Source organism: Acomys russatus, chromosome 30 (assembly GCF_903995435.1).
Source record: "Acomys russatus chromosome 30, mAcoRus1.1, whole genome shotgun sequence".
NCBI classification, from domain to species: Eukaryota; Metazoa; Chordata; class Mammalia; order Rodentia; family Muridae; genus Acomys; species Acomys russatus.
Window position 1 is genome coordinate 25,723,798 of NC_067166.1, and position 13,958 is coordinate 25,737,755.

Sequence of the window (13,958 nt, forward strand, 5' to 3'; positions counted from 1 at the left end):
AGGGTACCTTATTGATCGCCTGGATGGATTCCATCAGGCCACAATAACTGCATAAGATGTAATTCAATAGAAGCATTAGTTTTTCACTTGCTCTGTTCTCAGAAAAAAAGAAAAGAAAAGAAAAGAAAGAGACCCCACAGAACAGTATTTCAGGGTCAGAACGTTAGACGTTAAAGAAAACTACAGATGTAGAATCATGTGGTAAATCAGAAAACAAGTTGTGAATTGCCCGGGTCTTAAATAAAAGAGAAAGAAGGAAATGGTATTTGGACTATAAGAGAGGCAGAAAAGGACCTCAAAGATTACTGTAAAGTCTGGAAAAAGCAGGGGTGGTGCAAGGTGAAATCATGTCCCCAGGATAAGGACTGGGTTTGTTTTGTTCTTTTTGGAATCAGCACAAAGTATCTGAGCTCAGTTATTAGATGAATGGATACCCAGGACCCCTCAGACAGAAAGGAATCAATAACTTGGTGTAGAAAAAAAAATGTACTTGAGGTCTTTACTACATGTCTTATATTTCTGGGGGGAAATGGGGTGGGGGAAAGACGCAGTGGAAAAATATTTACTAAGCAAGATTTAAAAGAAATGAGCGTTGACTACCTTCCTTTAACTCTGACCTTATTGTGTCAGAAAAAAAAAAAAGAAGCATCCGGGTTTCCGTTGGGCTCTTAACGGCTTTCGGGCAACAGGGCAGTCACTTCTTGCCTTAGGCACAGATAAGCAAGCACAGGGCACGAGAGACTGGGGAAGACTGGAGCAGCACAGGGCCAGATGGTCAACCCAAGGTCCAGGCCCCAGCAAGTGCTGCGCATGCGCCTATTGCCATCCTGCGCATGCGCCCACTGCCATCCTGCGCATGCGTACAGGGTTGCCCAGGCTCCGAGAGAGGCGTCATACCCTGTGCCTGGGACATGGAGACCTCTAAGGAAGAAGCTCCGGCTCTGGCACCCCCTCAGTCCACAAAGCTGGATGAAAAACTCTCTCCAGTAACTCGGGAGAGCCAGTTAGGAGACATGGACTCCTACGACTTGACCATCCTTCATTTCAACGATGTTTACGACGTGGACTCGAGTACTGAGGAGCCTGTAGGAGGCGCTGCTAGGTGTGGGCCGCCATCTTCCTTGTCAGATGCTGGAGGGGTAATGGAGGGTGGTGATTTTGGAAACCTGCAAGAAGGCTTGGGAGCTGGTAGGGAGCCTTTCATGCTAACCCATTGGGGGCCACTGTTTAATGTCCTTGTAGACACTCCAGTGGTTTTAGGGAAACACACACACACACACACACACACACACACACACACACACACAGATACACACAAAAACGGGCCCAGCATCTGCACAAAAAGGATTGGGAACTTTAAGTGTGATCTGTGGGGGGAATTCTTTGGTTTAATACAAACCTGTATGCAGACTCAGCCATTTCACTTAATCGTTGTGTGATGTTGGCCACGACTTAACAGTTTTGACCCAGTTTTTAAAAAATATATTTTATTAATTTATTCATATTACATCTAAATTGTTATCCCATCTGTTGTTTTAAGCAGAGTTGTTTTTCTTGTGGTAAATTATGGAAAGCATCTATGGTACTAAATTTGTATTAATTTAACCCCCCCCCCCTCTGTTTTTCCCACTATGAAATTTTAAGTTCTCAGTGAGCCATCTATAACGATTGATTGTCAGGTACCTAAATAATCTTTTTCATCACTTTATTTGCCAAGATTCACAAACTCACAACCCTACCATGAGCAAGAAAGGAAGGAATTTAGAGAATGGTAGGATGTGATTAAGTGGAGATGGGAACTGTTTCAGGGTTGGGGTTTGCAGGACCTTGGTTCCCGCATATTTTGAGATATATATATATATATATATTTTTTTTTTTCATTTTGTGTGTTATACTTGGGTAATATGAGGCAAATTGCTTTAAATACCATGGTGGGCTTTATTTCTCCCTTTATTTCTTAGGTTAGGAGGGTGGGCTCAATGCATCTGATTGTTCTCAGTGACTCGAGGGTGGAAAGTATTTGGAAATGTGGAAATAAGTGGTGTGATGCCAGTGTAAATAGTAATTAAGCCTGGTGTGTGGAATATGTCAGATGCTTGTCTAGGAGTTACGTAAGTAATAGAACTGTAGATTGCCAATAGGTGCTTTTGACATGACCAAGAGGTGATGGGGGAAACGGTGGTTTTAAACAGAAGAGAATAAAAATCAGGCGGAGAAATCAGTTGGAGACCCTTTGTGTGAGTATAGTTACAAGTGGATCATGTAGGGGAATACAAGTCAAAAGGCCAGTTGTATTTCGAAGACAAAACAGTGCTTAGGAAATGGTTATTCAGTAGCATGTGAGCGTATGTGTTTGTACCTCTAAGTATGCAGGGCAGAAGAGAGCGTTGCAGGGCCGCTAGAGGAAGAGAAGGGACCTAGAATTTTTCTGTTGCTTTATACCAAGGAGCAAGAGCTTTGAAATGATTTCTGAATGTATGGTTGGTTTGTGGAATTGATGCTGAGATGCTCAGTGACAGTGTAGGCAGAAGTGTATTTTGGAAGGAATTCTTACTCTAAATCCTATGACTTCTTAGTAGAGTTCATTTGTTATGGTACTGGTCATTGGGGGTAGATGTTAGCTACGTGTCTCCTTATAGGTATAGCTTCTCTTTCCCATATACCTGTGCTTGTAATCCGCCCATGTGCTTTCACTGGCAAGTGTTTTAGACTTAACATAAAACTATGAAATATTACAAAGAGATCATATATGTTCCCATTATTTACACTTTACATTAGTTTGAGGGCATTTGCTACAACTAATAAAATGTATACATTATTAATTAGCATCTGTATTCCACTCAGATACCCTTAATATTCTTTTTGTGTTTTAATATTCCATGTAGGAGACAACACTGCATTTGGTCTTTCTCATTTCTTATACTGCTTTTGATTGTGGTTGTTTCTCTAGATACCTTTTATTTTTAATGATCTTGATATTTTAAAAAGTATCAGTCAGGTATTTTTTAAGTGATCTTTATTTTAAATTTGTATATTTTCTTATGATTATACTGGTATATTCTATTTTTTTATTTATTTTAGGAAAACCACCAAAATAAAATTCTATTTTTTATCACATTTTCTCAGGTCTGCATATTGTCATCACTGCAGACACTGACTTTTGTTAAAGTTCTCCACTCTGAAGAATCCTCTCCCTGACCCCTTTCTGTGGTGTAACCTTTGGAACAAAGTCATTTTGTGTGGCTCACATTTAAAAAAAAGGGGCTTACATTTTATTTTACCCCCTTCATGACAAAGTAACTATAATTTTTTTATTATTTCTTAGCAGAAAATCCGTTTTTCTTCACTTATTTTTTTTAATTTTTTAAATTTATTCCTGTGACATCTCAATGTTTATCCCATCCCTTGTATCCTCCCATTCTTCCCTCCCCTCCCATTTTCCCATTATTCCCCTCCCCTATGAGTGTTCCTGAGGGGGATTACCTCCCCCTGTATATGCTCATAGGGTATCAAGTCTCTTCTTGGTAACCTGCTGTCCTTCCTCTGAGTGCCACCAGGTCTCCCCCTCCAGGGGACATGGTCAAATGTGAGGCACCAGAGTATGTGAGAAAGTCATATCCCACCCTTCACTCAACTGTGGAGAATGTTCTGACCGTTGGCTAGATCTGGGAAGGGGCTTAAAGTTTACCGCCTGTATTGTCCTTGGCTGGTGCCTTAGTTTGAGCGGGACCCCTGGGCCCAAATCTGCCTATCATAATGTTCTACTTGTAGGTTTCTAGGACCCTCTGGATCCTTTTACTTTGCTATTCTCCCATGCTTCTCTCATTTAGAGTCCCAATAGGATGTCCTCTCCTCTGTCCCAGTTTCCTGGTAAGTGAAGGCCTTTGTGAGACATGCCCCTTGGGCTAGTATGCAGATATAAGTGAGTATTTGGAACTAAACAGAGAATTCTCAACAGAGGAATATCAAATAGCTGAGAAACACTTAAAGAAATGCTCAACCTCCTTAGTCATCAGGGAAATGCAAATCAAAACAACTCTGAGATTCCATCTTACACCCATCAGAATGGCTAAGATCAAAAATTCAAGTGACACCACATGCTGGCAAGGATGTGGGGAGACAGGAACACTCCTTCATTGCTGGTGGGAATGCAAACTAGTACAGCCACTTTGGAAATCTATCTGGTGCTATCTCAGAAAAATGGGAATAGGGCTTCCTCAAGACCCAGCTATTCCACTCCTTGGAATATACCCAGAAGATGCTCCAGCACACAACAAGAAAATTTGCTCAACCATGTTCATAGCAGCCTTATTCATAATAGCCAGAACATGGAAACAGCCTAAGTGTCCATCAGTAGAAGAATGGATAAAGAAACTGTGGTACATATACACTATGGAATACTACTCAGCTATTAAAAACAAGGAATTCCCGAAATTTGTGGATAAATGGATTGAGCTAGAAATGATCATAATGAGTGAGTTAACCCAGAAGCAGAAAGAATCAAATGGTATATCTTCACTTATTTATTTATGCCAGTACTGCATTAGTTGTCTAGGCTTGCCAAGGCAAGTAAGAGTATTATAAAATGTGTGGATTAAGTCAGTAAAAGAAAAGTGTGTCTTGAATTTCTGCAAATCAAAGGGCTGGCAATGTTGGTTGTTTAAGGCTTGTTTTAGTTTCTAGTGAGGGCAGCAATCCTTGGTAATGTGCATTACTCAATCATTACTCAATCTCTGGTTCTACCCTCATGTGGTGATTACTTCCTTCCTCTTTGTCCCTTTCCTTCTCCCTGCCTCCCCACTCCCCCCACCCCCATGTCACTGAGTTAGGGTCCACTCTAATGGTCTCATCTAAGTAAGCTTGATGACGTTTGCACTGCGCCTGTTTCCAAATCAGCCTTGCTCAAAGGCACAGGGCATGGAAACAGTTCATTCTCATCAAAGATGGATTCATCGATTTCATTGTTTTTTGACAGACAGACAGACTGCCTTTCAAAATGTTATAAAATACCAGGAGAAAGCCATGTGTTGGCCATTGAAGGAGATGGCAGGATGGCACTTAGAAAATGTTTTTTAATGGATCGTGTAACCCGTAGTGACCTTCATGCAGGAATTCATCCTATAATGTTTCTGTATGCATGTCAGGCACATTGATGAAAGTGCTGCCTAGTTGGGTGATGCTCAGGAGATTGTAGAATTCTGATGTCATCGAAGTGTCAGTTAGTCTCACAGGCCCGATCACGGGATGCCAGTGAGTACAGCACATTAATGACGTGCCTTTCAAGGACAACATGTGCCCACCTGACCTCTGGACGACTATGGTGATGAAGAAAAAAAAAACCCTGAAGTTATGGGTGAATATTCTGTGATCGGCTCCTCTGGGAATATTTTCATTTAAAACTGTTGTTTCTAGAAGAGAATTTGGTCAAAAAATGAGTGCTTATTTAGATTAGTTATGACTCTAGATCATTTGGTTCTAAGATTGCTAACTGAGACTGTGCACTTGAAGATGTCCCTTAAATGTTAGGTTCTGAGGTTTACTTGTCAACCTTTATGTTCACATCTTCGCTTACTGGGGTAGATGTGTATTCAGTTTGTGTGTTGTTCAACAAATATTCATTTCTAAGATGTGGCGTGCCTGGCATATAGTGTCCAATAAAGAACATGTGAATTATTGATATAACCCATCTAAAACACTCCAAGTACTACACGAGGCACTGTCCTGAGCAGCAGGAGTAGGGACTAGAAAAGAAAAAAAAAAAAAAAAAAAAAGACTTTACCCTCACGGGAGCTTGTGTTTTAGATGGGAAAACAGTTTTAAAAAATGGAAATATGCAATGTGTTGGATGGTAAAAAAAAAAAAAAAAAAAAAAAAAGCTGTGGACAAAGATGATACAGAATAAGGAGAATAAGAAGTTACAAGAGTCGAAATTGGGATGCTTGTCATTTTAAAAGAAGTTATTTAAGTAAGACCTCTCCTGGGCTGGTGAGATGGCTCGGTGATTGCTGCCAAGCCTGACAACCTGAGTTCATTCCCTGAGACCTAAATGGTGACAGAATCAACTCCTGTAAAGTCGTTCCCTACCCTATGCATGGGCCCTGTGGCATGGGCGCTTCTGTGGACACAAAACTCAATAAAAGATAATAAGGCTGCATGGTCAGGTGGGAAACGAGGAGGCACTTGAGTGGAACGAAGCAGCAGGAGACATTTGACCGTCTGCAGGGACATTGTGATAGGCTGAGGAACTTGCAAGAGCGGAGGTTGGTAGGTGATAATCTGCATAGTGGGTCTCATGGAGCCTGGGAGGCAACAGTGGCTACTAGGGCACATACTTGGGTGTCAGGGCCACAGGAATGCCTCTCTGGGGGATGGTTAAGATGCCGATTAAAGAAAAGGCAGGCACTAATTAGACAAAATGTGTACCATGTGGGGCACGTGCTGGTTTAGGTTTGAGGTTTGAACTATTGCCTGTGTCACAAATATAAATTACCAGTTTCCAAACCATAGCCCAAGCACCTTAGCTATTTCCATGATAACCCTATCTGTGATACTAACAGCCCCAGACACTTTCCTTGCAGTCTTACTAGATGACAGCTGCTTTGTTCATTTTTATTTTGTTCTGAGTGTATAGACTTTGATAAGTTAATTCGCATGACTTGACATATCACATAGAAAACTATTTTGGGAAACTGTCTTACAGAATTTTGGTATAGCAGCAAAGAAAAATGTTTGCAATTATCCAGAAAGTTTATTGAAATGTTTTCCTATTTACTTATCTATGCAATTCCAGATTTTAAAAATGTACTTCATGGGGGCTGGAGAGATGGCTCAGAGGTTAAGAGCACTGTCTGCTCTTGCAGAGGTCCTGAGTTCAATTCCCAGCACCACATGGTGGCTTACAACCATCTATAATGTGATCTGATGCATATTGTATACCTAATAAATAAAATTTAAAAAGATGTGCTTCATACAAAGTAGCCTATTCCAGTAAATTGAATAAAACAAGAGATAAACTCTCACTATTCTTTACTTAGGTAGACATGAGGTTTGCACAAGTATGCCATCTGTGTTTTCAAATATATTTTTATAAAAATACATGTACTATATCCTTGTTGTTTTTTAGTTAGTAGGTGCATATGTTAATTTGTTAGCTTTTTGGAGGACTTGGAAGGGAAATCTTGAAACTGACATTTTGAGAACTTCTCATATATATTATGAAATTTGACATTAATATCAAGCTCTATTTTCATATATCTTTGTTTCTCTAAGACCTAGTAGTATAAAGCAGTTTGCATTTTTAATTTTTTTTGCCTTTAACTACTTCATCTATTCTATTTGTGGATCTATTATTTGGATCTAGCCTCCTTTTTAGACCTATATTTCCATCTGCCTTTTGAGGATGCTCACTTTGATGTCTTTTTTGAATAGGCCTAAAATCAGATTGCTAGCTTCTCCCTCAAATACCTCTTTATTGTAACTCTGATCCCTCATTTGATATTTTGGTTTCTTTTTCAATAATTTATAAGGCATTTACAATGAATAAAACTACAGTTAGTGGTATACATTTATAGATTTAAAATCTACTTTTTAATAATGTTGTTTCTCAAATAAGTAAATGTGTATGGGTGTTTTGTCTCTATGTATGTCCGTGCACAACAGTGCATGCCCTATGCTTGGGCCAGGAGAGGGTGACAGACCCCCTGGGACTCAGGTGAAGCTGTTGTGAGACACGACATCGGTGCTAGCAGTCAAACTCAAGTCCTTTGCAAGAGCAGCCAGTGCTTCTGACTGTGGTTTCATCTCTCCAGCCCATTTCTCACATTTTGTGTGAATCAGAATTGTCCAAAGGAGTCATTAAAAACAGGACTTTGTGTCTTACCTTAGTGTTTCAGATGATGTAGGTTTGGAGTGTGACCTGAAAAATGAATTTCTACTAGGCTGCTCCTGCTTCTGGCCTGAGAAACATTAGCAGGTGCTTAGTTTTGCCATGTTAACAGGAGGGCATGACAATCATCACATACACTTTGCAAGATTAAAAAAACTCCATGGCTCTGCTCCTAAACTTTTCCTTGTTTGCTTACTTGATTCCTAAAACTCAGGTATAATCTTGTGACATAATTTTCATTCTAGACACAGCATTTCACAGAATCATTTGAACTTATATATTGCTCCATTTTAATAGTCATATATGTTTGCTGACTTGCGTAAGCATATGTAATGTACTGATCTATAAAAATTTTGAAGTCTAGAGTTCTGTATGATTTTTGCATAATCAAAATAAATATTTTTGCACATCACAGGGCCCCTCATTCCTACCCTGTCACTTTGGCTTTCCTCCATCACTCTTAAAACATAGCACATACTTTTTTTGTGTGTGTTTTCTTTGCACATTTGAGAGTCACTGAAGTTGTTGTGTGTAGCAATGATTTGTTCCTTTTCTTACTGAATTATGTTCTAATGTGTGAATGATACCATGACTTGTTTATCTGCTCTAATATTTAAGGAGACTTGGATGGTTTCTAATATTTGCTATTATGAAATCATTATTAGCTTTCTTATGTAATTCTTTTGGTAGCTAGAAGAAATCGTTTCTCTTGAGTGCATGCCCAGAAATGAAATTTCTGTGTCATATACAGACATATGTGTAGCTTGACTAGGTGCTGCCAAACATTTTCTGAAAATAGTTGTACCAGCTACATATCCACCAGCTACATGAAAATTTTTTATTATTCCATTTTCTTGCTGTTTAGCACAGTCTATTTTTATAGTACTGGTAGGTGTATAGTAACATACCAATGTAGATTTTATTTGTATTTCTCATTGAGTTTAACATTTTAATATGTTTATTTATTATTGTATTTATTCTTTAGTTAATTTTTTCTATTTTATTTTTAAATTTCTTTTTTAATTATTTTGAGACAGCTTGGATTACATCTGTTTTGAGGTGTTGCTGGGTAGAGCCTCCCATAGCAGAGCAAGCATAGCAGAGTATCATGAATAGTGTCAGGGGTTGGCTCTCTTCCACAGGGTGGGTCTTGGGTTGGACCAGACATTGGTTAGACATTCCCTCAATCTCTGCTCTTTCTTTAATCTTGCACATCTTGTTGGCAGAGAAAATTTTGTTGAAGTTTTATGGGTGAATTGGTGTTCCCCCTTCCTCCACTAGGAGTCTTGTCTAGTTAAAGGGTGTCTTCATCAGTCTCCGTGGCCTCTGCTGTGATCCTGAGCAAGGTAACCCAGTCCCAGAAAGACATACATGGTATGTACTCACTTGTAAGCAGATTTTAGCCATATAATACAGGATAAACCTACTACAATGCACAGACCCATATAAGATAAGTAGCAAAGAGGACCCAAGGGAGGATGCTTAACTCTCACTCAGAAGGGAAATAGAATAGACCGCATTAGTGGTTGAAGAGAGGGAACGAAGTAGGAAAGGGGGCTCAGAGATAAATGAGGGTGGGGAATCATACCTGGGGAGTAGGGAATCTGGAGGACAGAGGCCTGCAGAGAAAAGAGAAACTGTAGGAGGGGGCATCTCTGTGACAGACTGGAGACCTAAGTCAGGGCAGGATTCTGGGAGGATATGAGGGGGATTCTAGCTGAGATTCAGTAGAAGATTTTAATTTAAACTAAGTTTAATTGACCAATATTTTGTTTTGTGATTTGTACTTTTTCTGATCTGTTTAGAAACCTTTGCTTCAAAGTCACAAGGATATTCTTGTATAATTCCTTTTCAATGATGTTTTATTTTGGTTTTTAAATTACATCTGTGACTAATTTTTATTACATTCATGTATCATGTGTTTGCTTGTCTATGTGCATGCATGCCTGTGCATGGATGTGTGCCTGTGTGTGTGTTTGTGTGTCCTGAGCACACCTTGAGGAAGTAGTACTTTTCCTCCACCATGTGTGGCCTTGGAATTGAACTCAGGTAGTTTGGCTTGGCAGCAAGCACTTTTACCTGCTGACCCATCTTATCAGTCCTCAAATATCGGGACACTAAGATTCCAGTTATCCTGTGGGAGTTCTGAGTGTTTGTCAGACATTCCAAGGAAATGAGACTAGTGTCTTGTGACCTTAGGCTCTTTAAAAACACAGAATTTCTTGGAGTGTGCTTCATGCCCCTTCCTGGTGTAGCAGAAAAAAGTGAGTGTACTTTAGGTTATTCATTACAACTGGGCATTGCTATTTGTGTATATGCCTCTATGGAAAAACATGTTTTGCCATATGTAGCTTACCCTTATGTTGTGGTTCTTCTCAAGTGGCTCTTTCCACGTATAAATTGTCTGCTGCTCTGAATGAAGTTGGCTATTGCATGAGACTTTACTCTAGCTCGTTTTTAGGTTCCATTCACCCAGGCTCAGCCACCTTTAGAGCAGTAAACACTTAAATTAATTTTCATGCGTGATTGAGAAAGTATTTTATCTTTATTCTTGTGTCATTTGTATAATTACATTCATGTTTATATATTGTACCTTTACATATACTTTTATTGAAAAAGATTACCTTTCACATACTGAGTTGTGGGAATGTAGCTGTAATTAATTAATCAGTGACTGTGTCTGTGTATGTATGGGTCTGTTTCTGGATTATACTTCCCTACTAATCTAAGAAAATTCTACACTGTATTAATGGCCATAGCTTTATCATAAGTCTTGACGTTCAACAATAGAAATCCTCTAATTGCTCTTCAGTACTTATATCTTCATATAAACTTCATATGGATGTTCATGTGGTTAATTTCTTAACTTAAGGTTTTCTAGACTAAAATATTACATTCTTAGTTTGTATATAATATTTAAATTATGACTATGTGTTGAAATTTTTCTGCATGTTTTAAAATAGAGAGCTGTGGGATATCATGTTTTTTCTCTTTCATATATGTTAATGCAATAAAGTTATATTTATTGTTGGTTGTTAAATAACTTGTTGTTATTGAATAAATCCTGCTTGGTCATGATGTCTTAATTTTTTTATATGTTACTAAATTCAGTTTTTAAAAATTTACTTTTAAAAGCATGTCTGTATGCTTGTACAGAAGATGGACCTATAATTTTTCTTAATGTCTTTTTCAGTTTTTGATGTGAAAATAATACTGACATAGTATTAATTGGAAGTTATTATTCTTTTTATTCTCCAGAGGAGTTTGTATAAGAGTAGTGTTATTTATTTAAAAATCTTTGAAGTAATCTTTAGGATCAAAGTTTCTGTTGAAAACCTGTGAAGTATGGTTCAGTTCCTTTAATAGTGATAGAGAAAGTCAGATTTTAAAAGTTTTTTTTTTTTTGTCAGTTTTGATAAGTTGCATTTTTTCAAATTGTCAGAAAAGTACTTATAAAATGTAGGATCTGTAATGTTGCTTTCTTTTTTGTTTTGCTATTGATAACTTAATGTTTTTCTCAGTCAATCTTCTAGGGTATATCAGCTTCATAAAATTTTCAGTGAATGAATGTGTAGCTTGTTTGGTTTTGCTTGTATGTTTTTTCTTTCTACTTCGTTTCACTGTTAGCTGACATTTGTTTTCCCGCTTTCTGCAAGACAGAGGCTGAGTGCATCGTATAAATATATGATTTTTAAAGTGAGGTCACTGGGTCTTTTATTTTCATTCTTTAAATTTTATTTATTATTTATTTATTGAAACTATCCTGCTATGTAGTCCTGGATGGCGCGGAATGTGTTATTTAGACCAGCCTGGCCTCAAACTCACAGAGGTCTTTCTGACTCTGCCTCTTGAGTACTGGGATTATGTGCCACCACAGCTTGGTTAAAATTAGTTTTTGAGATTTTATTTTTGTATTTTATGTGTAGGGGTGTTTTACCTGCATGTATGTTTGTGTACAACATGCAACCAGTGCCCTTAGAGGCCAGAAGAGAGTGGGAGATTCCTTTTAACTGAAGTTACACATGAGTGTTAGCCACTATGTGGATGCTGAGAACTTAACCTGAGTCCTCTGAAAGAGCAGCCAGAGCTCTTAACTGCTTAGCCATTGTTCTATCTGCTTTTTAATAAAAATTCATATATATAATGAAATATGATTATATCTACCTCTCATTTTCTCCCTTCAAGTCTTAATTATGTACCAATATTCACCCTCCCAACTTTGTCTTTTAAAAACATTTCTTTTTCTTTAATTGTATATATACATAATTATATATATGTTCATATATATAATGTTATATATTCCTAATATATAAATATGACTAGTTACTCATATGTTTTCAAGTGTTGCATAACAGATTCAGAAGTGCTCAGTAAAATAACTTTAAGCCCAATAGACAAACAGCAGGAAGATTAACAACAATGGCCAAATTGGCTTTATGCCTGAGATGCAGAGATGGTCCAACATATGCAAGTAAATCAATGTAAGAAATGACATACCACCTCAGTCACAGTCATAGGGGAGGGGAGTAAGGGGAAAGTGGGAGGTAGAGAGGAATGGGAGAATACAAGAGATGGGATAACAGTTGAGATGTAATATATAAAATATATTTTAAAAATTAAAAAAAGAAAAACAAGTAATATAAAATTGAACTACAGAAAAAAAGAAATGACATAAATGAGCTTACTGATAAAAGCCACATGTCATCTCAATAGATGCAGAAAAAATCCTTTGAAAAAAATCCAACATGACTTGCAGTAAAGTCCATGAGAAAGTAGGACTAGAGGGAGCATGTCTGAGCATAATAAATGCTATATGTGGGAACCCAACAGCCAGCATCATCATAAAACTTTCAGTGATTCCACCGAAATCAGGAATGTGACAAGCCTACCCATTCCCACTGTTCTCTGATAGTGTGTTTGAAACACTACTTGTAGCAATAAGGCCAGAGAAGAAAATTAAAGGAATACAAGTAGGGAACGAAACCAAAATATTCCTATTTACAAATAACATGGTATTATACATAAAAAGCTCCTACAAATTTTACCAGGAAGCTAGAAATGATAAATTCAGCGACACGGTAGGAAATAGAATCAACGTGCACAACCAATAGCTTTCCCACACATCACCAACCAACATACCGAGGTCCTGGATATAATCCCATTCACAACAGCCTCAAAGAAAATAATGTATTTTGTAGTAAACCAGCCAACAAAGTAAACGACCTCTACGGTGAAAACTTTAAGCATCCAAAGATAAAGATACTAGAAAATGGAAAACATCTCATGCTCATGGGTTGGTAGAATTAATATTGTGAAAATGACTGTTCAGTCAAAATCCATTTGCAAACTCAGTACAATCCCAATTAAAATCCTCACCTCACTATTCATAGAAATAGAAAAAAAAAACTGTCCTAATTTTCTTTTCCAATCACAAAAGACACTGGATAGCCAAAACAATCCTGGATACAAAGAACAGTGGTAGATGGATCCCCACTCCAGATCTCATGCTATATTATGGAGCCATGTAATAAAAATAATGTGATACTGGCATAAAACCAGAAGGCATTTCCTATAATATCAGGAGTGAGGGGTTAATATGCATAACAGCCATGCCATGTCCAGACGCCAGCCTTTCAAAGCTCTATTCCCTGTTCTCTGTTTCTTACATTCTTTCCACCCTCTCTTGCTTGATGTTTCCTGAGCCTTGAGCAAAGTGATTCATACTGATATTCCATCTATGGCTGAACACTCACAGTAAGTTGGGTTGTTTGTCTTATTTCTTAGTAGCATAGTATATAGAAAAGTTACTGCATTTTGCATGTTGATTTGGTATCCTTATACTTTGATCAAAATATTTGTCAGAGATGAGAGTATTTTGTTAGAGTCTTTAGATACGCTTTTAAGTATAGGATAAAATCCTCCACAAACAGGTACAATTGAATTCTTTTTTTCTTGTTTATCCTTTAAAAACAGGTACAATTGAATTATTTTTTCTTGTTTATCTTTATTTCTTGTTCTTGCATTATTGCTCTAGCTAAGAGTTCAAGTATGATATTGAATAAGAGTAGAGAAC

The 13,958-nt window shown here is 37.8% G+C and overlaps 1 protein-coding gene across 1 annotated transcript in view; it reads left to right on the top strand.

Moving 5' to 3' along the window:
• The first annotated feature begins 911 nt into the window (after nucleotides 1-911).
• LOC127212449 (trifunctional nucleotide phosphoesterase protein YfkN-like) overlaps nucleotides 912-13,958 on the top strand; it is a 39,589-nt gene continuing 26,542 nt past the window's right edge. The window contains exon 1 of the mRNA XM_051172546.1: nucleotides 912-1,102. Coding sequence (XP_051028503.1) covers nucleotides 912-1,102 — 191 coding nt within the window. The remainder of the gene's footprint in view (nucleotides 1,103-13,958) is intronic.